The sequence below is a fragment of the Bombina bombina genome, unplaced genomic scaffold, assembly GCF_027579735.1.
Source record: "Bombina bombina isolate aBomBom1 unplaced genomic scaffold, aBomBom1.pri scaffold_481, whole genome shotgun sequence".
Lineage (NCBI taxonomy): Eukaryota > Metazoa > Chordata > Amphibia > Anura > Bombinatoridae > Bombina > Bombina bombina.
In genome coordinates, this window is record NW_026512014.1 from 130,302 (window position 1) to 155,884 (window position 25,583).

Consider the following 25,583-nt stretch of genomic DNA (forward strand, 5'->3'; position numbering starts at 1 on the left):
GAGATAAGGGGCAGTCTGCAGAGGCTTAGATCCAAGATAATCACAGAGGTAAAAAGTATATTAATATAAGTGAGATAAGGGGCAGTCTGCAGAGGCTTAGATACAAGGTAATCACAGAGGTAAAAAGTATATTAATATAACTGAGATAAGGAGCAGTCTGCAGAGGCTTAGATACAAGATAATCACAGAGGTAAAAAGTATATTAATATAACTGAGATAAGGGGCAGTCTGCAGAGGCTTAGATCCAAGATAATCACAGAGGTAAAAAGTATATTAATATAACTTTGTTGGTTGTGCAAAACTGGGGAATGGGTAATAACGGGATTATCTATCTTTTAAAAGAATAACAAATAGACTGTCCCTTCAAGTCACTGAATATCAGATTCATTATAGAAGAAACAGTTGCTGCCTGTTGTGTGTCACAGTGAAGAGAATTGAACTGTGCTCAGATTTATTGTCACGTCCTGTGGTCCTGCTGATGCACAGCACCCTCTAGTGCTAAGCATTGAGAAGCACAATGTGACAACAGGTCCTGTACTGCATGTTTAGCATTACAGCTGTTACTAAATAGTATTTATATCATTTTCTTTCTAATGGCAGTGAGAGTCCACAAATTCCATTCATAACCTATGGGAAATACTTCACTTGGCCACCAGGAGGAGGCAAAGACACCCCAAACAGAGCACCTAATATCCCTCCTACTTCCCTAACCTCCCAGTAGTTCTTTGCCTCATGTCATGGAGGTTGGCAGAGAGGTGCTTTGCTGAAGATTTTGTTTTTATTGTCCACAATGTTTCCTGCAGGAGAGGCCCGGGGAGTTGTTTAAAGCCATGTAATCCTCTTAGTAAAGTTTTGGTGCATATTAGCTTCTGGATGTCCCAGGGAAATTCCCATGCCTCTTTCCAGTATACTTATGCTATTCTCCCTTTGTAGGCAAACAGTGTTAGTTACACTGATTTTCCTTTGTGTTACAGGACTCCTGCAGGATGACAGATGGTGGTTAAGTCCTGATTTTATTATTTCCCTATCTAATAGCTTGTTGCCTAACGAGATAGGGTAAGCAGTCAGATTGCCAGCAGAATGGTTTATTAGGACCATCCCGGGGGGGGGGGGGGGGGGGGGGGGGGCTAACTAGTACACTTTATTACTGCAATAACTTAAAGCAATCTGTGGAGGAAGGGACCTTCTGGTTAGAGGTCACACTTCTCATTGGGGCACTATACCACACTCAGAAGCAGCACCGGGTCCTCCGGCTAAACTTGCCGTTCGGACCAGGTGCACGCTGCTGCCACATAATATGAGCTGGTTTATAAGAAGGGGATATGTTTGGCCTCCCGGAACCCACAGTACTATTATAGGCTCCCATTGAAAGAGCATTAATATATATGTAACCTGGAGGCTGAAACCAGGCTAAACAAGTTTTTGCATGCTGTCAAACAGCCCTCTTCTTACACATCATGACCTTCGGCGGTGGGCATGTTTCAGGCTCCCACCAAATGCGGTTTTGGCGTCATCCCCGCCTTTCGTTTTCTTCTGAGTGTGCAACGGCGCAACACTAGCTCTGAGCAGAGCGGCAGCGTGGGAGCTCCAGTGCCGATACGGAGGTGATGAGACACCTCAGACGGAGCATTTATTTAAAGTAGGCTTTGAGGCAGAAAACCTGGGGAATTAGCTATGGGGTTCACAATAAATTTTTACTACATTTATATTTGTGCACTATTATTATTATTATACTTTATACTTTATTTATGAAGCGCTAACATATTCCGCAGCGCTATCCATGGATACAATTCATTTAAATAAAACAATACAAGACTTGTAAGAGACAGGACAACATTTACAAACACATATAGGAGGGACTGAGGACCCTATTCCCGTGGGAACTTACAATCTAGAAGGGTAGGAGGATGAGAAACAGGAGGTGAGGATTGCAAGATTGGGAAAGATGTTAATACAGAGTTAGATGAGGGAAATGTTAGGTAAGTGAAATTAATTTATTATTGGGTTGGGTGGTAGGCTTCCCTGAACAGAAAAGTCTTCAGGGAGCATTGAAAGGAAGACAGATTAGGGGAAAGCCTGACAGCACGGGGGAGAGTGTTCCAGGGGGTAGGTGCTGCATGACAGAAGTCCTGCAGTCTAGCATGAGAGGAGGTGATAGTTGCGGCTGCAAGGAGCAGGTCATTGTTGGATCTTAGTGGACGGGCTGGAGTATACTTGTGTATGAGAGAGGATAGGTAGAGGGGAGTGGCGTTGGTGAGAGCTTTGTATGTAAGGTTGAGAATTTTGAATTTAATTCTGCTGTGAATGGGGAGCCAATAAAGGAACTTGCAGAGAGGTGCAGCAGATACAGATCGACAGGAAAGGTGGATCAGCCTGGCAGAGGCATTTAGGATGGATTGAAGGGTGGAGAGGCGGGAAAGAGGAAGGCCAGCGAGTAGGTTATTGCAGTAGTCAAGTCGGGAGATAACAAGGGAGTGGATTATTTGCTTTGTGGTGTCAGCGCTCAGAAAAGGGCGAATTTTGGAAATATTGCGTAGATGGTTGCGGCAGGATGTAGAAAGCGATTGGATATGGGGGACGAAGGATAGATTTGAGTCAAATGTGACTCCGAGGCAGTGGACTTGGGGCGATGGGGAAATGGTGATGCCGTCAACAGGGATAGAGAAGTCAGAAGTCGGCGTCCAGCTTAAGGGGGGGGATAAGAAGGAGCTCAGTCTTGGACATGTTAATCTTTAGGTGGTGAGAGGAAGAAACACCAGATAAGAAGTTGCTGACATGAGAAAGGACAGAGGGATACAGAGCAGGGGTGGAGAGGTAGATCTGGGTGTTATCAGCATAGAGGTGATATTTGAAGCCATAACTGTTGATAAGTTTACCCAGCGAAGAAGTATAGATGGAGAAGAGTAGAGGACCCAGAACAGATCCTTGAGGTACTCCAACAGACAGAGGCATAGGAGAGGAGGAGTCGCCAGCAAATGACACAGAAAAAGACCTGTGAGAAAGATAGGAGTGAATCCAGGAAAGAGCAGTGTCACAGAGGCCAAAAGAGCTAAGGGTCTGTAGGAGGAGGGGGTGGTCAACTGTGTCGAAGGCAGCTGAGAGGTCGTGTAAGATGAGTATAAAGTAGTGGCCAATATTCTTTGCAGAGAAAAGATCGTTTGTAACCTTGCTAAGGGCAGTCTCAGTTGAGTGTTTTGGGCGGAATCCGGAATGCAGTGGGTAAAGCAAGGAGTTGGCGGACAGGAAGCGATTGTAACTAGTTTTTCAAGGAGTTTTGATGTTAGTGGAAGTAGTGATATGGGGAGATAGTGTCAGGGTGCCAGGAATCAGACTGAGACGAAAAGTGCAAAAATAATTACACCTTTATTAATAGGAAAAAATAATAAAAAGTCCACTAGTCAAATAGCAAGCCAGAAGTCAAAACCAGAGCTGGTAGTCAGACGAGCCGAGTCAGGAGCCAAAGCGAATAGTCAGACGAGCCGGAATCAGGAACAAGGAAAACAGCAGAGACAGGAACAAGCCAGGGATCAGGAACCAGGAAGGATGTCAGGCAGCCAGGTAATACACAGGAACTCTCACAAACAGGTCTGAGACAACGCAAAGGCAAAGCATACTAAACAGAGGCCCTTTAAATAATAAGTGATGACATCACATTTCTGAGACTGCATCCTGTCTCACATGGATGATGCACACCAGTCTGGCCATAAAAGGAAGTGTAGGAAATGAGCAGCATCCCCCACAATGCACCATAGTCAGGAAGAGAGGTGAGTAAAATGGCTGCCAGCAGCAAATTGGCAAACAACAGGGAAAAAACCCTGACAGTACCCTCCCCTCAATGACCCCTCCCCTGCAGGAGGACAAAAGGCTTATTGGGGAAACGGGCATGGAAGGCACGGAGGAGGGCGGGAGAATGAACATCAGCGGAGGGAACCCAAGAACGCTCCTCCGGACCGTAGCCCCTCCAGTGAACCAAATACTGTACACGGCCCCTGGACATACGAGAGTCAATAATGCTGCTGACCTCATACTCCTCATGGTTGTCAAAAAAGATAGGACGGGGACGAGGCAACACAGTGGTAAACCGATTACAAACCAATGGTTTCAAGAGGGAGACATGAAAAACATTGGAGATGTGCATTGCAGGAGGAAGGTCAAGAGCGTAGGCCACAGTATTCGAGTATTCGAAAAGGACAAACATAACGGGGAGACAATTTATTGGAAGGCACACGAAGGTTCAAGTTGTGGGAGGACAGCCAAACTCTCTCACCAACCTGGTAGGAAGGTGCGGGCAGACGCCTACGATCAGCCTGGAACTTTTGGCACTGCATAGAACTATGAAGGCAATCCTGAATCTGCACCCACGTGGAAAGGAGTTGCCAGAGATGCTCCTCCGAAACCGGAATACCCTGAGACATGAATGAATTGGGCAACAAGGATGGTTGAAACCCATAATTCGCCATGAACGGGGATAACTTGGAGGAAGCATTAATAGCACTATTACGAGCAAACTCTGCCCAAGGTAACAGTTCAGACCAATTATTGTGGTGATCTGAGACATAGCAACGAAGGAACTGTTCCAGAGCTTGATTAGACCGTTCCGCAGCCCCATTGGCTTGAGGGTGATATGCCGAGGAGAAGGAGAGCTGGATCCCCATTTGAGCACAAAAGGAACGCCAAAATCTGGAGACAAACTAGCTACCCCGGTCCGGCACTATCTCCTTGGGTAACCCATGTAAATGGAAGACCTCCCGGGCAAAAATCGAAGCAAGCTCCTGAGCGGTAGGCAGCTTCATCAAGGGAATGCAATGTGACATTTTAGAAAAACGGTCAACCACCATAAGGTTAACAGTATTGCCATTGGAAACAGGAAGCTCGACAATGAAGTCCATGGAAAGATGTGTCCAAGGACGCTCACCATTAGCAGTAGGTTGAAGAAGACCCACAGGAAGACGAGGAGTCTTATTCTGTGCACAAACTGAGCAGGAGGCAACATACGCAGCAATATCAGAATGAAGACCTGGCCGCCAGAATTGTCGAGTGACAGACCAAATCATTTGGTTCTTGCCTGGGTGACCTGCAGCTTTAGGATAGTGGTAAGTGTGCAAAAGTTTAGTTCGAAGATTCTCAGGAACAAAACACTTACCACTAGGTTTCTCAGGAAGTGCATTGGTTTGTGCAGCCAGGATCTCCTCCCCCAAGGGAGAAGTCAAATTAGTACGTATGGTAGCCAAAATATGGTCAGGAGGTATAACAGGAGTAGGTACAGACTCCTCCTTGGACAGAGGCGAAAATTGTCGAGAGAGGGCATCAGCCCTAACATTCTTACTACCAGACAGGTAGGAGACCACATAATTAAACCGAGACAAAAATAGCGCCCATCTTGCCTGTCGGGGCGACAAACGTTTTGCTTCAGATAGATAAGTTAAATTCTTGTGGTCAGTAAGAATGAGCACTGGCACGCTAGTACCCTCGAGAAGATGCCTCCATTCCTTGAGTGCCAAAATTATGGCCAGTAATTCCCTGTCGCCAATTTCATAATTGCACTCCACTGGAGACAATTTCTTAGAGAAGAAACCACACAGATGCAAGGAACCGTCAGGCGTAGGACATTGAGACAAGAGGGCACCTACTCCAGTCTCAGACGCATCGACCTCAAGAACGAAAGGCAGGACAGGGTTAGGATGAGCCAAAATTGGAGCGGCAGCAAAAGCAGTCTTAAGACTATCAAAGGCCTTAATGGCAGTAGGTGACCAATGGAGTGGATCATTCTTTTTACGGGTCATGTCTGTGATAGGTTTGACCAAGAAAGAAAAGTTTTTAAGAAGCTTTCTATAGTAATTGGCAAGCCCCAAAAAACGTTGAATAGACCGAAGACCAAATGGGCGAGGCCACTGCTGAACTGCAGATAACTTGTCAGAATCCATGGAGAACCCTGCAACGGAGATAACATAACCTAGGAAGGTTACTTGAGTCTGATGGAACTCACATTTCTCGAGTTTACAAAACAGGCCGTTCTCACGTAGTCTCTGAAGAACCTGTGCAACATCAGAACGATGAGCCTCAAGTGTGGGTGAGTGTATGAGGATGTCGTCTAAGTACACCACAACACACTGTTGCAACATATCTCGTAGGACATCATTAATAAATTCCTGAAAAACAGCAGGAGCATTACATAGGCCAAAGGGCATTACAAGATACTCATAATACCCACTCCTGGTGTTAAATGCTGTTTTCCATTCGTGACCCTCCTTAATCCTAACGAGATTGTACGCTCCTCTCAAATCAAGTTTAGTAAAGACCGTAGCTCCCTTGAGGCGGTCAAAGAGTTCCGTAATGAGCGGAATAGGGTAAGCATTCTTAATGGTAAGACAATTAAGACCCCATATAATCGATACATGGTCTTAACTCGCCACCCTTTTTCTTCACAAAGAAGAAGCCAGCCCCTGCAGGAGAGCAGGATTTGCGGATGATTCCCGTGACAGAGCATCGGCAACATACTCCTCCATAGCACAATTCTCTGCAACAGACAGAGGTTACACCCGGTCCCGAGGAGGAATGGCTCCGGGTTGCAGGTCTATGGCACAATTGTAACACCGGTGAGGAGGCAACGTACCAGCACGCACCTTGTCAAACACGTCTTGGAACTCTCGGTACTCCTCTGGCAATTGAGATACCGAAGAAGTGCACAAAACTTTAACTGGTTTCTGAAGACAAGTGGAAATACATTGCGGGGACACGACAAAATTTCGGACCTGCTCCAGTCTAGATTGGGATTGTGCTTTTGGAGCCAGGGATAATCCAGAACAACCGGAAAATGCGGAGAGTTTATCACCTGGAACTGGAGGGTTTCAAAATGGAGAGCCCCGACAGCCATGGACAATGGAGCAGTTTCGTAACGAGTGCGGGCTGAAGGGGCCTGCCATCAATGGCCTCAATAGCAAGTGGAACGGATCGAGGCAAAATAGGAATGGAGTGCTTTAATACAAAAGCACTGTCAATGAAATAGCCCACAGCACCGGAGTCAACAAGAGCCTTAGTGACTATGGAGGAGTCCACCCAGGAAAGGACAACCGTGACAAAAGGTTTCTCCTTAAGCGGTTCCGGGGACGAGGATAAACCACCAAAGGTCTGCCCCCGACAGGACCTTAGGTGTGAGCGTTTCCCGGCCGTGTAGGACAAGAATTCAAAAGGTGGCCCTGTAACCCACAATAGAGGCAGAGCCCCTCCCTCCTCCTAAAGGCCCTCTCGGCCCGCGGAGAGACGCGTGAATCCTAACTGCATTGGCTCAGCAGTACCTGGTGACTCGGGACCAGGAGGCATGGGACGAGAGGGAGGCATGGGTGGGAACGAACACGTAGGAGACAACGGAACAGGAGGCTTCCGCAAGCGCTCCTTGAAAGAGGGCCTCTCTCTGAGTCTGATGTCAATTAGGATAAAAAAAGACACCAATGCCTCGAGATCCTCTGGTATATCTCTGGCAGCAACTTCGTCTTTAATCGCATCAGAGAGCCCATGAAAGAAGGCAGCAGCAAGGGCTTCATTGTTCCAACCTACCTCTGCGGCAAGCGTACGGAACTCAGTAGCATACTGAGCAACAGATCTTGTACCTTGCTGAATGGACATGAGTCGTTTAGCAGCAGAGGAGGAGCGAGCCAGAACATCAAATACCCTTCGAAAGGAGGCCACAAATTCAGGGTAATTTGAAATCACAGGTTTATTAGTCTCCCATAAGGGATTAGCCCAGGCAAGAGCTGTGTCAGAGAGTAACAAGATGAGAAATCCCACCTTAGCTCTGTCAGAGGGAAACGCCTGAGGTAACATCTCAAAGTAAATGCCCACCTGCTTCAAAAACCCTCTGCACTGAATAGGATCGCCTCCATATCGCTGAGGTAGAGGTGCAGAACCGGACATGCTCCTGGTAGGCATAGGTGCAGCAGTGGAAACAGGAGCAGCCATAACTTGCGGGACACTTTGGTCCAAATGTGCAGTGCGAATCAGCAGGGTTTGCAGGGCTAGTGCAAATTGATCCAAGCGGTGATCCTTTTCATCCATCCTGGAAATGATGGCAGGTAAAGGTGGATTATTAGCACCATCAGGATTCATGACCTTTGCGTATTGTCAGGGTGCCAGGAATCAGACTGAGACGAGAAGTGCAAAAATAATCACACCTTTATTAGTAGCAAAAAATAATTAAGGTCCACAAGTCAAATAACAAGCCAGGAGTCAAAACCAGAGCTGGTAGTCAGACGAGCCGAGTCAGGAGCCAAAGCGAATAGTCAGACGAGCCGGAATTAGGAACAAGGAAAACAGCAGAGTCAGGAACAAGCCAGGTATCAGGAACCAGGAAGGACGTCAGGCAGCCAGGTAATACACAGGAACTCTCACAAACAGGTCTGAGACAACGCAAAGGCAAAGCATACTGAACAGAGGCCCTTTAAATAATAAGTGATGACATCACTATTCTGAGACTGCATCCTGTCTTACATGGATGATGCACACCAGTCTGGCCATAAAAGGAAGTGTAGCAAATGAGCAGCATCCCCCACAATGCACCATAGTCAGGAGGAGAGGTGAGTAAAATGGCTGCCAGCAGCACATGGCAAACAACAGGGAAAAAACCCTGACAGGTAGCTTTCAGGAGAATTAGGGTCGAAGGGGGTTTTTTTGAGTATGGGAGTGACTTTTGCGTGTTTGAAAGAAGATGGGAATGAGCCGGTAGAAAGAGATAGGTTGAAGATGTGGGTAAGAGCAGGAGTGAGGGTGGAAGATAGGGAGGGTATTAGATGGGAAGGGATAGGGTCGAGCGGGCAGGTAGTAGCGGGCAGGTAGTGAGGCATGATGAAGATAGTAAGGAGGAAACTTCATTCTCAGTGGCTGGATGGAAGATATAGAGGGTGGCAGAGCGATAATTGGGCCTGTTGTTGGAATATTGCAGGTTGGTGTTGGGATGTTGCTTCGGATAATACGTGTTTTGTTTAAAAAGTAGTCTGCCAGGGCTTGAGCACTAAAGACAGATGGGGGTGGTGGAGCAGGTGGGTTCAGGAGAGAGTTAAAGGTGGAAAAGAGTTGTTCAGGGTTTGAGGAAAGAGTAGATATGAGAGAAGTAGGTTTGCTTGGCTAAGTGAAGGGCAGAAGTGTATGAACGAAGAATAAACTTATAGTGTATGAAATCAGATTCAGGGTGAGTTTTCCTCCAGACACGCTCAGCAGTACGAGAGCATTTTTGCAAATAGCGTGTTTGCTGAGCGTGCTAGGGCTGTAACTGACTGTGTGGTGTTTTGCGCAGCTGGGAAGGGGCAAGTGTGTCTAGTGCAGAGGAGAGAGTTTTGTTATAGTGGGCTGTAGAGAGATCAGGGCAGGTTATAGTGGAAGTATAAGGGAGGAGATTTTGAATGATTTTCGAAAATTGGAGCGGGTCCACAGCATGCGTATTTCTGCGGGGGCGGGATGGAGAAGTGGGTTTATCTTTTGCATTAATATTATAGGTGACCAGGTGATGGTCTGAAATGGGAAAAGGGCGACAGGTGAGGTCAGATATAGAACAGAGGTATGAAAATACCAGGTCGATGGAGTGTCCAGCACGGTGAGTCAGGAGTAGGGTGGATTGTGAGAGACCGAAGGAGGATGTGAGTGAAAGAAGTTTAGAGGCAGCAGGGGCAGACGGGTTGTTAATGGGAATGTTGAAGTCCCCAAGAATTAGGGCTGGTATATGTGAAGAGAGAAATTGAGGAAGCCAGGCAGCGAAGTTGTCAAATAATTGGGAGGTTGGTCCAGGAGGGCGATAGATGACTGCCACTTTGAGGTAGAGAGGGGAGAACAGGCGAATACAGTGGACTTCAAAGGAGGAGACGGAGAGCGATGGGATTGGAGGTAGGTATTGATAAGTGCAGGAGGGGGAGAGCAGGATGCCAACACCGCTGCCACTTTGAGGTAGAGAGGGGAGAACAGGCGAATACAGTGGACTTCAAAGGAGGAGAAGGAGAGTGATGGGATTGGAGGTAGGTATTGATAAGTGCAGGAGGGGGAGAGCAGGATGCCAACACCGCTGCCACTTTTCTCACCTGGCCTAGGGGTATGGCTAAAGTTAAGGCCACCATGTGTGAGAGCAGCAATGGAAACAGTGTCAGAAGGAAATAACCAGGTTTCTGTAATTGCTAAAAGGGTGAAAGCATTTGATATAAACAGGTCATGAATGGCTGTAAGTTTGTTGCAGACAGAGCGAGAGTTCCATAGTGCGCAGGTGAAAGGAGTGTGTGCGTATGGGATGCATTGGATGGAAATGAGGTTATGTGTGTTGCTTTTATTAAAGTTACTATAAGGAGTGCGTGATTGGGTAATGGTGGGAATGAGGGTGGGCACAGGATTTGGAGAGATCATCAAGATGGAAAGTAAGAGTAGGTGAGAATGAGATTTATAGCAGTGGGGGTATTTCTGGGAGGTGGTGCAGTTTGTTGATATAGATTTTAAAATAGAAAGTTCATGAGAGCTAAGGTAAGGAGAGAAAAGGAGAGAGGGGCCTATATAAACTGCATGTGGAGAAGGGTAAGGTATAAGCATGTGAGCCTGCTTGTGGAATAGACATGAGACTGTTAAAAGGAAAAGCAGTCCTGAAAACATAGCAGAATGTTAAGTGCCAAAGATTTTTTTGAATGAAAATATTTAGCTTGCCTCAAATCTTCCTCAAATCTTGTTCAATTCTTGTCCAATTCTCAGCCTTGCCACTTAAAGATGGTCACTTAGAGAGATGGAATACTCTGCAAATGCTCAGACCCCAGCAAACGCTCTCCCCTAACTCCTAACTGGGCTTAAATTTATAAGGCTACAGCAGACAGCTGAGTTTAATTGATTGGAGACAGGGAGATAAGTTACACCCAGGTGAGAAGACTAAGAACTGCTACAAGATCAGAGGGATAGGTTCAAGAAAGGAAATTGGGTGTGGATTAATTAATTAATTAAGCAAAGTTTGATAATAGAGAGATGCACATGCTGGGTACAGGAAAGAGCAAACTAATGGAGTAGACAGTTGGTTCACAAGAGTTAAAAACAGTGTAATAAATCCAGCAAAGACAGAGGGTTTTAAAGGGACATACCAGGAGTTAAAAACAGTGTAATTAATCCAGCAAAGACAGTGGGTTTTAAAGGGACATACCTGAAAGGGTAATTTTCTGTCTCTACTGCATAATCATTATGGATGATTCTATGATTGAATCTAGTCAAGAGGAGAATTTCTCTACTTCTTTATTTGTTTGTAATAAATGCACGCTGTGTGTCCTCCTGCTCAACTATGCAACTCGTGCATCTGTTCTGCAGTCGCATTCAGGGGGCCCTGGTATGCAGAAGTCTGCAGTGTCCCCACCATCTCAGTCTACCCCTGGACTTTCTGCGGACTCGCATACCTCAGTATGCCCAGATATGCCTGTACTACAACCGCAAATTGCGACCCCTATTCTGCACTCTGCGACCCCGTTCCTCAAACAAACTTCAGGGTTTGAACTATTCCCCTTGATTTTGCAGCCCAGTTAAAATCTACTGTTTCTGCTGCCCTGGGTGCCATGCCAGTTGCAGGGAAAAGGAAGAGGAAGGTTAAACATTGTTCACCTGAGTCTAGAAACAGCAATCCTGTTGGAGCTGCAGCAGTCAGCCATATAAAACTTTGATGTTGACAACTCCTTGGCTAGCTCTGAAGGAGAACTTTCATCTTCTGACTCCTCTGGAGAATCTGAAAGGAACTCTGAGGATATTACTTTTAGATTTAAAATTTAGCACCTAATATATTTACTTAAAGAGGTTTTAAGTACGTTAGGCATACCTGAGTCTAAACCCACAGAAGAAAGACAGGTATATAAATTGGATTTTGTCTTTAAACCTAAGTTGAAAACCCCTGAAGTACCTTCATTGGTGGCGGACATTATAACCAAGGAGTAGGGAAAACCTGGTGTTCCATTTTCTCCTCCAAATTTTAAAAGAATGTTTCCTGTGCCAGATAGTCATTTGGAAGTGTGGAATACTTTCCTAAAGTAGACGGCGCCATTTCCACCCTGGCTAAATGCACTACTATCCCGCTGGAAGATAGCACATCTGTCAAGGACCCTATGGATAGGAAATTTAAAAGGTATCTGAGAAAGGTCTTCCTTCAGGGAGGTTTGCTTTTAGGAAGTGTGGAATACTTTCCTAAAGTAGACGGCGCCATTTCCACCCTGGCTAAATGCACTACTATCCCGCTGGAAGATAGCACATCTGTCAAGGACCCTATGGATAGGAAATTAAAAAGGTATCTGAGAAAGGTCTTCCTTCAGGGAGGTTTGCTTTTTCAACCAGCTGTAGGCATTGTTGCGTTGGCTGGGGCTGCAACATTTTGGTGTGATTCCTTATCTGATCTGATTTCAGTAGAATCCCCTTTGGAGGATATCCTAGACTGCATTCAGGCCCTAAAAACAGCCAATTCCTTTATATATGATGCTATTATTAAAATAATTTGCTGAATGCCAAGAACTCTGGCTTCGCTGTGCTATCTAGGAGGGCTCTCTGGCTAAAGTCTTGGTCAATGGACATGGTTTCCATGTCTTGGTTACTATCTTTGGCCTTTAAGGAAAAATCCTTATTTGGCCTGGAACTGGATTCCTTCATAAGATGTTTAGAACTAAGGGATGTCCTATGGGACGTTTTCGCTCCTTTCGTCTGAACAAGATACAGAGCAGTGATTTCAAGTCCGAAATGCCCAGGAGTACCTTGAAGCCAAACCCGGTATGGAACAAGAACAAACAGCCCAAGAAATCAACCCTAGATAACAAGTCTGCATGAAGGGTCACCGCCCAACTTGTGCTCAGGTTGAGTAGGGGGTAGGTTATCTCTGTTTCATGAAGTTTGGGCTCAGTCTACCAAGGACCCTTGGTTTCTGGACATCATATCTCAGGGATACAAAATAGGTTTCCAACCTCTCCCTCCAAGGAGCAGGTTCCTTCTATCAAGGATCTCGGAGAAGCTGTGAAATAGAACAGCCTTTCTATGCTGTGTGTACAATCTGGTATCTATGGGAGTTGTAATCCCTGTTACACAGGCAGAGAGGGGAATAGGACTGTATTCAAGCCTCTTCATCGTTCCCAAGAAAGATGGAACTTTTTGTCCCATCTTAGACCTGAAGTGCCTCAACAAATTTGTAAGGGTACCCTCTCCCAAAATGTAAAACTATCAGGTCAATTCTTCCTCTTGTGTAGAAAGGTCAATTCATGGCTACCATAGATTTGAAGGATGTGTACCTTTATATTCCAATTCACCAAGATCATTACCAGTACCTTCGTTTTGCTTTTTTGGACAAACATTACCAATTTAAATCTCTCCCATTCAGCCTAGCTACGGCTCCCAGGATTTTTACAAAAGTATTGGGACTCTCCTCGCTGAAGTCCGACTACAGGGCATTGCTGTATCGCCATACTTGGACGAAATCTTGGTTCAGGCGCCATCTTTACATTTAGCGATATCTCACACAGAGAAGTTACTCTGGTATCTTCGGATGCATGGCTAGAAATTAAATCTGGAAAAAAGTTCTCTCATTTCCCACATGAGAGTTAACTTCCTGGGGATCATCATAGATTCTATCAGCATGCGTATTTATCTCACAGATCAATGCAGGAAGAAGTTTCAGACTGCCTGCCATCTACTTCAATCCACTCCTCGCCCTTTGGTGGCTCAATGCATGGAGGTGGTAGGTCTTATGGTTGCGGCTTCAGACACTATTCCTTTTGCTCGCTTTCATCTGAGACCTCTACAGTTATGTATGCTGAAGCAATGGAATGGAAATCATTTAGACTTGTCTCAGGTGATATCTCTGGATCCACAGACGAAAGAGTCTCTCCTGGTGGCTTTCCCAGGAACCCATTCTCCACGGCATGTGCTTCCTTCACCCATCCTGGGAAATTCTAACAATAGATGCAAGTTTGACAGGCTGGGGTGGTGTGTGGGGTTCTCTGAGAGTTTAGGGAACCTGGCAACCAGAGGAAGCTCTGTTTGAGCCTATGAATTCTATTGATATTAAAGGATTACTTTCTGTTATAATTTTTAAGCTATACAACTAACATATTAAAGTTAATAAACATTAATTAAAACCTACTGACCTATATTTTCTCCAAAACGAAGTTTCATAACGTTATAAAAGTTATATCTTTTATTCGCCGATGATGTCACGTTATCCTGCCCACTATTTTCAGCACTGCATGTTCAAAATACTTAAACCAATAACTTTGTGTTTAAAGCGCCATTTTGAAACCTAGGTATTGTAAACGGATTGGTACAGAGCAAAGGATACCCACAGAGTGGGTTTGGAAAACAATTAAATTTGCAGACAAGATTTCTGATATACGGTAGAGATATTTTAATGAAATGCTATTGATAAAAAGCTTATTTGGGGTAGTTAGTTAGTAACAGGCATAGAAAATATTTACTTACAGTGGCCCTTTAAGTTACTATCTTGGAAAGTGTTATTTCTGTTATCTATTTCCTCTGCTCATAGACTTTCTGAATTGTCTGCCCTCCAGTGTGATCCGCCTTATCTGGTTTTCCATTCGGATAACGCTGTACTTCGGACAAAGATAGGATTTTTGCCTAAGGTTGTTTCAACTCACAATATCAATCAAGAAATTGTTGCCCCATCTCTTTGTCCAAATCCTTCTTCCTCCAAGGAGAGGTTATTGCATAATCTGGATGTTGTTAGAGCTTTAAAGTTTTATCTTCATGCTACCAAGGATTTTCGTCAATCATCTTCCTTGTTTATCCTGTATTCTGGTAAGCACAAAGGTTAGAAGGCCAGAGCAGTTACTCTTTCTTTCTGGCTTAGACATTTGATTTACACGGCTTATATAGAAGTGTGTCAGGAGCCCCCATTCCGGATTATGGAACATTCTACACATGCAGTGTCTACTTCCTAGACCTTCAAAAATGAGGCTTCAGTTGCACAGATTTGCAAGGCTACTACCTGGTCTTCATTACATACTTTCACAAAATTTTACCAATGTGATTTTTTTGCCTTATCAGAGGCGACTTTTGGGAGAACAGTTTGTAAGCGGTGGTGCCTAGTACTTAACCTTTTGAGTGCTAACGATGACTGAGCCGTCGCAAATTTTCCCAGTCAGGTGCTGACGACGGCTCAGAGCTGTCGCTAGCACTCACCCAGCTTGAGTGCAATCTGGGGGCTTCCATCAACTCCCACCCGGCGATTGGGCCTGTATAGTGACAGGCATTGCCAGGGCTTCACGTTTTGCGCAATGACGTCACGCGCAATGACGTGATGACATCACCGCACAACTTTATATAAATAATACAATAGACAGTATAGAGAAATGGGCATGCTGCTTAGAAGCCTGTATCTCAGGCATCTAAGCAGCTACAGACCCCCAAGAGCCACTGTTGGAAAGGTTATCCCTAACCTTTCCAATGGTAAAAGTCTTGGGGATCTGGAAAAAAAAAGTTAAGAAAATATATTTAAAAAAAATAAAAAACCCTCAAATCCAGCTTAGCACTCAAAGGGATAAGGTCTGCCTTCTCTACCTTTCTCGCCCTAAAATTTTCATGAACTCCACAGCTTGGGTATTGGTTTCCCATAAGTTATGAATGGAATTTGTGGATTCTCACTGCCATTAGAAAGAAAATATAAGTTATGCTTACCTCCATAAATTATTTTCTTTCTTGGCAGTGAGAGTCCACGAACTCTGAAATAGTGTAGTGGCGGCAGTTTTAAGGCACCTCTTTACCCCTTTTATCTCTCTACTTTTATCCTCGGCTTGAACTACTGAGAGGGTAGGGGAAGTGGTAGGGATATTTAAATATTCTGTTTGGGGTGTCTTTACTGTCTCCTGGTGGCCAGGTGAAGTATTTACCATAGGTTATAAATGGAATTTGTGAACTCACTGCCAAGAATGAAAATAATTTATCAGGTAAGAATAAATTATATTTTTTCTATTTATTTATAGTATTTATTTATAGTATAGTATTTATTTATAGTATACTATTTACATTATTTTATTGTATTTATTTATAATATTTAATTATAGTATACAATTTATAGTATTTATTTATAGCATACTATTTATTTATAGTATTTATTTATAGTAAACTATAGTATTTATTTAAAGTATACTATTTATAGTATTTATTTATAGTATTTATTTATGTATAGTATACTATATATCTATAGTATTATTTATAGTATACTATTTATTTATAGTATTTATTTATAGTATACTATTTATAGTATTTATTTATAGTATACTATTTACATTATTTTTATTGTATTTATTTATAATATTTAATTATAGTATACAATTTATGGTATTCATAGCATACTATTTATTTATAGTATTTATTTATAGAAAACTATAGTATTTATTTAAAGTATACTATTTATTTATAGTATTTATTTATAGTATACTATTTATTTATAGTATTTATTTATAGTATACTGTTTATTTATAGTATACTATTTATTTATAGTATTTATTTATAGTATACTATTTACATTATTTTTATTGTATTTATTTATAATATTTAATTATAGTATACAATTTATAGTATTTATTTATAGCGTACTATTTATTTATAGTATTTATTTATAGTAAACTATAGTATTTATTTAAATTATACTATTTATAGTATTTATTTATAGTATTTATTTATTTATGTATAGTATACTATCTATTTATAGTATTTTTTATAGTATACTATTTACAGTATTTTTATTGTATTTATTTAAAATATTTAATTATAGTATAGTATTTATTTATAGTATACTATTTATTTATAGTAAACTATTTATAGTATTTATTTATATTATACTATTTATTTATAGTATTTAAAGTATATTTTTAATCATAGTATTTATTTATAGTATAATTGTGCTCGTCCCTTGTTTCCTAGAGAGGTAAAAATGCAGGAAATGTCTAGAGATCCCCCAGAGTAAGCTCTGCATGAGACTCTTCATGTTGTGACAAGTGGTAATAAGGTGACATCCACTGAACTAGCCAGCAAAAGGCATCTGTATGACATCATATGTAGTACACTGATGATGTCATGTGATGGGAACAATTTAATAAATATTTTTTACAGTTAGTTTTCATATTTGTTTTTTAAATAGCTGTGACTGCAATGATAAACAACCTTTTCTTTTAATTTTGTGCGTCCCTGTTTAGTAACTAATCCACTGAAGCCAGTGGCCCCTATTTATCAACCTGTCAACTTACTTGCATTCGCCGGCACCATTATGCTCGCCTAAGATTGCCTAACATCGCTGCCGTGGACCTGAATATGTTCTCCAAAGTTACCAAAAAAGCTGTCAAAAAGCCACGCACCAAGTACGGCGCGATGAGCAGCGGACTGTTGTTAACTAACAGTCATCGATCTTGCTGCTCTTTGGCTTTTTCCAAGCTTTATTGGTACCCTGTCACTAAACACCCACACTTTACTAAACTGTTTAACCCCTAAACCGCTGCTCCCGGACCCCGCCACAACTAAATAAAGTTATTAACCCCTAAACAACCACTCCCAGAGCCCACCACCACCTACATTATACTTATTAACCCCTAATCTGCCACCCCTACACCGCCGCCACCTACATTATGTTATTAACCACAAATCTGCCGCCCCCTACACCGCCACCACCTACATTATATGTTATTAACCCCTAATCTGCCGTCCCCAACGTCGCCACCACTATATTAAATTTATTAACTCCTAAACCTAAGTCTAACCCTAACACACCCTAACTTAAATCTAATTTAAATAAATATAAATAAAATTTCTATCATTAAGATCGACTTACCAGGAGACGTCTTCATCCTAGCCGGGCAGAAGTGGTCCTCCAGATGGGCAGAAGTCTTCAAGCCAAGCGGAAGTGGTCCTCCAGATGGCAGAAGCCTTCATCCAGACGGCATCTTCTATCTTCATCCATCCGGCGCGGAGTGGGTCCATCTTCAAGACATCCGACGTGGAGCATCCTCCTCGGCCGACGACAACCCGACGAATGAAGGTTCCTTTAAGTGACGTCATCCAAGATGGCGTCCCTTAGATTCCAATTGGCTGATAGAATTCTATCAGCCAAACGGAATTAAGGTAGAAAAAATCCTATTGGCTGATGCAATCAGCTAATAGGATTGAACTTCAATCTTATTGGCTGATTGGAACAGCCAATAGAATGTGAGCTCAATCCTATTGGCTGTTCCAATCAGCCAATAGGATTGAACTTCAATCAGCCAATAGGATTTTTTCTACCTTAATGGCATCAGCCAATAGGATTTTTTCTACCTTAATTCCGATTGGCTGATAGAATTCTATCAGCCAATCGGAATCTAAGGGACGCCATCTTGGATGATGTCACTTAAAGAAACCTTAATTCGTTGGGTAGTCGTTGGAAGAAGAGGATGCTCCGCGTCGGATGTCTTGAAGATGGACCCGCTCCACGCCGGATGGATGAAGATAGAAGATGCCGTCTGGAGGACCACTACTGCCCGGCTTGGATGAAGACATCTCCCGGTAAGTTGATCTTCATGGGGTTAGTGTTAGGTTTTTTAAGGGTGTATTGGGTGGGTTTTATTTTTAGGTTAGGGCTTTGTGCTGCAAAAGAGCTAACTGCCCTTTTAAGAGCAATGCCCATCCAAATGCCCTTTTCATGGCAATGGGGAGCTTAGGTTTTTTTAGTTAGTATTTTTTTTGGGGGGGGCTGGTTGTGTGGGTGGTGGGTTTTACTGTTGGGGGGGTTGTTTGTATTTTATTTTACAGTTAAAAGAGCTGATTACTTTGGGGCAATGCCCCGCAAAATGTCCTTTTAAGGGCTATTGGTAGTTTAGTTTAGGCTAGGGTTTTTTTATTTTGGGGGGCTTGTTTTATTTTGACAGGACTATTAGATTAGGTGTAATTAGTTTAAATTTCTGTAATTTGTTTATTATTTTCTGTAATTTAGTGGGGGGTTTTGTACTTTAGATAATTGTATATAATGTAGTTAATTGTTTTTAATTTATTTAATTGTATTTAATTGTAGTGTAGTGTTAGGTGTAATTGTAACTTAGGTTAGGTTTTATTTTACAGGTAAATTTGTATTTATTTTAGCTAGGTAGTTTATTAAATAGTTAATAACTATTTAGTAACTATTCTACCTAGTTAAAATAAATACAAAGTTGCCTGAAAAATAAAAATAAACACTAAGCTAGATACAATGTAACTATTAGTAATATTGTAGCTATCTTAGGGTTTATTTTATAGGTATGTATTTAGTTTTAAATAGGAATAATTTAGATAATAATTGTAGGTTTTATTTAGATTTATTTAAATAATATTTAGGTTAGGGGGTGTTAGGGTTAGATTTAGGTTTAGGGGTTAATACATTTAGAATAGTGGCGGCGATGTTGGGGGCGGCAGATTAGGGGTTAATAAATGTAATGTAGGGGGCGGCGGTGTAGGGGGCGGTAGATTAGGGGTTAATAAGCGGTGGGCTCCTGGAGTGGCGGTTTAGGGGTTATTAAGTTTATTTCGTTGTGGCGGGGTCCGGGAGCGGCGGTTTAGGGGTTAATACGTTTATTTTGTTGTGGCAGGGTCCGAGAGCGGCAGTTTAGGGGTTAATAAATATAAAGTAGGTGGCGGCGGTGTAGGGGGTGACAGATTAGGGGTGTTTAGACTTGGGGTACATGTTAGGGTGTTAGGTGTTAACATAACTTTATTCTCCCATAGGAATCAATGGGATATCGGGCAGCAGCGAACATGAGCTTTCGCTGCTTTTAGACTCCCATTGATTCCTATGGCATCTGCCGCCTCCAGGACGGTGGATTGAAAACCAGGTACGCTGGTCCGAAATAGTGGCAAGCGTACCTGGTGGATATTTGTTAACTTCCAAAAGTAGTCAGATAGTGCCGAATTTGCATTCGGAACATCTGTAATTACGTAAGCATCGATCTGTGTCGGACTGAGACCGGCAGATCGTATGTTACCTCACAAAATTCTACTTTTTGCGGTCTGTAGGCTTTCATAAATATGGGGAATTAAGGTCTCCACAATTACGCTGCGGAATTCCAGCGTATTTGCGGTTGACGGCTTGATAAATAGGCCCCAGTGAATGAAATATCCCATCACACAATGACTATAAACCTCTCACGTACCAGGATAATGTGATGTAAACACGCTGGTCCATAAACTTTCTGCCTCCGTCTCATTCTCTGCAAGAAAATGGTAACACTGTATTATTTCTTATCTGATTATTATACATATAATAGAGCAAACTCACATCACGTTGTATTAATGGTCTACAAACTTGTTAGTAAATGATTTAGTACATGTGACTCTGGTAAGTTCTGAGCAAACACCCCGTGCTTTGTCAAAATCCTTCACTTGCCTGGTGGTCTTCCCCATTTTACATGTATTAGAGCCAAAACATGTCACTACTGTCTGAGATCTACTGGTCAGCATATGGTAATCTACTAGTCAGCATATGGCGATCTACTGGTCAGCATATGGCGATCTACTAATCAGCATATGTGATCTACTGGTCAGCACACAACTCAATCAGCATATGGTGATCTGGTCAGCACAGCTCAGTCAGCATACAGTGATCTACTGGTCAGCATATGTGATCTACTGGTCAGCACACAGCTCAATCAGCATATGGTGATCTTGTCAGCACAGCTCAGTCAGTATACAGTGATCTACTGGTCAGCATATGTGATCTACTGGTCAGCACACAGCTCAATCAGCATATGGTGATCTGGTCAGCACAGCTCAGTCAGCATACAGTGATCTACTGGTCAGCATATGTGATCTACTGGTCAGCACACAGCTCAATCAGCATATGGTGATCTGGTCAGCACAGCTCAGTAAGCATACAGTGATCTACTGGTCAGCATATGTGATCTACTGGCCAGCACAGATCAGTTGCCATATGGTGATCTACTGGTCAGCATATGGTGATCTATTGGTCAGTACCTAATGGTTTACTGGTCAGCACTTGGTGATCTACTGATCAGCATAATGTGATGTACTGGTCAGTTTATGGTGATCTATTGGTCAGAACCTAATGATTTACTGGATAGCACATGGTGATCTACTGGGCAACACATGGTGATCTATTGGTCAGCATATGGTGATCTATTGGTCAGTACCTAATGATTTACTGGTTAGCAAATGGTGATCTACTGGACAGCATATGGTGATCTATTGGTCAGTACCTAATGATTTACTGGTCAGCACATGGTGATCTACTTATACCTTATACTTATACCTTATAGTCTAAAGTACTTACAGACCTACTGGTAAATCTGATCTACCTATTGGATGCTCGTGGCCCTCACAGACATGTGAGAAATTTCACATAAACAGGGTCACTTTAATAATTCTAATTACACTTCTGTTGTGTCACTATGGACAACATATAAGCTAAGTCTAAGGCATCTATTTATCAAAGCGTTGACTTTCTTGCATTCAACGGCACCAATACGCTCGCCTAACATCGCTGCCGCGGACCTGAATACGTTCTCCAAAATTACCAAAAAAGCTGTCAAAAAGCCGCCCACCAAGTACGGTCAGATGAGCAGCGGACTGTTGTTAACTAACAGTCATCGATCTTGCTGCTCTTTGGCTTTTTCACAGCTTTCTTGGTACCCTGTAACTAAACACCCACACTATACTATACTGTTTACCCCCTATACCGCCGCTCCCGGACCCCGCCGCACCTAAATAAAGTTATTAACCCTTAAACCGCAGCTCCCGGAGCCCACCGCCACCTACATTATATATATTAACCCCTAATCTTCCGCCACCTACATAAAGTTTTTAACCCCTATCCTGCCGCTCCCGGACCCCACCGCAACTAAATAAAGTGTTTAACCCCTAAACCGCCGCTCTCGGAGCCCACCGCCACCTACATTATATTTATTGACCCATAATATGCCCCCCCCACACCGCCGCCACTATATTAAATGTATTAACCACTAAACCTAAGTCTAACCCTAACACCCCCTAACTTAAATATAATTTAAATAAATCTAAATAAATGATTCCTATTTAAAACTAAATACTTACCTATAAAATAAACCCTTAGATAGCTACAATATAACTAATAGTTACATTTTATCTATCTTATGGTTTATTTTTATTTTACAGGCAAGTTTGTATTTATTTTAACTAGGTACAATAGCTATTAAATAGTTATTAACTATTTAATATCTACATAGTTAAAATAAATACAAAAGTACCTGTAAAATAAAACCTAACCTAAGTTACAATTACACCTAACACTACACTATAATTAAATTAATTACCTACATTAACTACAATTAACTACAATTAAATAAAATTAAATAAAATTATCTAAAGTACAAAAAAAGCAAACACTAAATTACAGAAATTAATAAAATAATTACAAGATGTTTAAACTAATTACACCTAATCTAATCCCCCTAAAAAATAAAAAAGCCTCCCAAAATAAAAAGCCCTACCCTACACTAAATTACAAAATTACAAATAGCCCTTAAAAGGGCTTTTTGCGGGGCATTGCCCAAAAGTAATCAGCTCTTTTACCTGAAAAAAAAAGTACAATACCCCCCAACATTAAACCCACCGCCCACACACCCAACCCTACTCTAAAACCCACCCAATACCCCCTTAATAAAACCTAACACTAACCCCTTGAAGATCACCCTACCTTGAGAAGTCTTCACCCAACTGGGCCGAAGTCCTCAGCGAAGCCGGGCGAAGTGGTCCTCCTGACGGCATCTTCTATCTTCATCCATCCGGCATGGAGCGGCTCCATCTTCAAGACATCCGACGCGGAGCATCCTCTTACATCGACGTCGACTGTAGAATGAAGGTTCCTTTAAATGACGTCATCCAAGATGGCGTCCCTTCAATTCTGATTGGCTGATAGAATTCTATCAGCCAATCGTAATTAAGATAGGAAAAATCCTATTGGTTGATGCAATCAGCCAATAGGATTGAAGTTCAATCCAATTGGCTGTACCAATCAGCCAATAGAATGTGAGCTCAAACCTATTGGCTGATTGGATCAGCCAATAGGATTGAACTTCAATCCTATTGGCTGATTGCATCAACCAAAAGGATTTTTCCAACCTTAATTCCGATTGGCTGATAGAATTATATCAACCAATCGGAATTGAAGGGACGCCATCTTGGATGACGTAATTTAAAGGAACCTCCGCGTCGGATGTCTTGAAGATGGACCCGCTCCGCGCCGGATGGATGGAGATAGAAGATGCCGTCTGGATGAAGACTTCTGCCCGTCTGGAGGACCTCTTCTGCCCGGCTTGGATGAAGACTTCTGCCCATCTGGAGGACCACTTCTGCCCGGTTGAGTGAAGACGTCTCACGGTAGGGTGATTTTCAAGGGGTTAGTGTTAGATTTTTTAAGGGGGTATTGGGTGGGTTTTAGAGTAGGGTTGGGTGGAGTATTGTACTTTTTTTCAGGTAAAAGAGCTGATTACTTTGGGGCAATGCCCCGCAAAAAGCCCTTTTAAGGGCTATTTGTAATTTAGTGTAGGGTAGGGCTTTTTTTTATTTTGGGGGGCTTTTTTATTTTGTTTAGGGGGATTAGATTAGGTGTAATTAGTTTAACAATCTTGTAATTTGTTTATTAATTTATTATTTTCTGTAATTTAGTTTTTTTTTGTACTTTAAATAATTTTATTTAATTGTAGTTAATTGTAGTTAATGTAGGTAATTAATTTAATAATAGTGTAGTGTTAGGTGTAATTGTAAATTAGGTTAGGTTTTATTTTACAGGTACTTTGGTATTTATGTTAACTAGGTAGTTATTAAATAGGTAATAACTATTTAATAACTATTGTAGCTAGTTAAAATAAATACAAACTTGCCTGTAAAATAAAAATAAACCATAAGATAGATACAAATGTAACGATTAGTTATAGTGTAGCTATCTTAGGGTTTATTTTATAGGTAAGTATTTAGTTTTAAATAGGAATAATTTATTTCGATTTATTTAAATTATATTTAAGTTAGGGGGTGCTAGGGTTAGTGTTAGACTTAGGTTTAGGGGTTAATACATTTAATATAGTGGCGGCGGTGTGGGGGGCTAACTGCCCTTTTTAAGGGCAATGCCCATCCAAATGCCCTTTTCATGGCAATGGGGAGCTTAGGTTTTGTTAGTTAGTATTTTTTTGGGGGGGCTGGTTGTGTGGGTGGTGGGTTTTACTGTTGGGGGCGTTGTTTGTATTTTATTTTACAGGTAAAAGAGCTGATTACTTTGGGGCAATGCCCCGCAAAATGTCCTTTTAAGGGCTATTGGTAGTTTAGTTTAGGCTAGGGTTTTTTTTTATTTTGGGGGGCTTGTTTTATTTTGATAGGACTATTAGATTAGGTGTAATTAGTTTAAATTTCTGTAATTTGTTTATTATTTTCTGTAATTTAGTGGGGGGTTTTGTACTTTAGATAATTGTATATAATTTAGTTAATTGTTTTTAATTTAGTTAATTTATTTAATTGTAGTGTAGTGTTAGGTGTAATTGTAACTTAGGTTAGGTTTTATTTTACAGGTAAATTTGTATTTATTTTAGATAGGTAGTTTATTAAATAGTTAATAACTATTTAGTAACTATTCTACCTAGTTAAAATAAAAACAAACTTGCCTGTAAAATAAAAATAAACACTAAGCTAGATACAATGTAACTATTAGTTATATTGTAGCTATCTTAGGGTATATTTTATAGGTATGTATTTAGTTTTAAATAGGAATTATTTAGATAATAATTGTAGATTAGGGGTTAATAAATGTAATGTAGGGGGCGGTAGATTAGGGGTTAATAAGCGGTGGGCTCCAGGAGTGGCGGTTTAGGGGTTAATACGTTTATTTCGTTGTGGCAGGGTCCGAGAGCGGCAGTTTAGGGGTTAATAAGTATAAAGTAGGTAGCGGCGGTGTAGGGGGTGACAGATTAGGGGTGTTTAGACTTGGGGTACATGTTAGGGTGTTAGGTGTTAACATAACTTTATTCTCCCATAGGAATCAATGGGATATCGGGCAGCAGCGAACATGAGCTTTCGCTGCTTTTAGACTCCCATTGATTCCTATGGCATCCGCCGCCTCCAGGACGGCGGATTGAAAACCAGGTACGCTGGTCCGAAATAGTGGCAAGCGTACCTGGTGGATATTTGTTAACTTCCAAAAGTAGTCAGATAGTGCCGAATTTGCATTCGGAACATCTGTAATGACGTAAGCATCGATCTGTGTCGGACTGAGACCGGCGGATCGTATGTTACCTCACAAAATTCTACTTTTGGCAGTCTGTAGGCTTTCATAAATATGGAGAATTAAGGTCTCCACAATTACGCTGCGGAATTCCAGCGTATTTGCGGTTGACGGCTTGATAAATAGGCCCGAGTGAATGAAATATCCCATCACACAATGACTATAAACCTCTCACGTACCAGGATAATGTGATGTAAACACGCTGGTCCGTAAACTTTCTGCCTCCGTCTCATTCTCTGCAAGAAAATGGTAACACTGTATTATTTCTTATCTGATTATTATACATATAATAGAGCAAACTCACATCACGTTGTATTAATGGTCTACAAACTTGTTAGTA

At 41.9% G+C, this 25,583-nt stretch overlaps 1 protein-coding gene across 3 annotated transcripts in view; it reads right to left on the minus strand.

The window, feature by feature from the left end:
- The window catches only part of CRTAM (cytotoxic and regulatory T cell molecule), a 243,889-nt gene that overhangs the window by 86,312 nt on the left and 131,994 nt on the right, over positions 1-25,583 (minus strand). For all 3 annotated transcript variants that reach the window (XM_053696811.1, XM_053696809.1, XM_053696810.1), the window contains 2 exons: positions 25,423-25,479; positions 20,133-20,189 (listed from right to left, as the gene is read on the minus strand). In XM_053696811.1, coding sequence (XP_053552786.1) covers positions 20,133-20,189; positions 25,423-25,479 — 114 coding nt within the window. The remainder of the gene's footprint in view (positions 1-20,132; positions 20,190-25,422; positions 25,480-25,583) is intronic.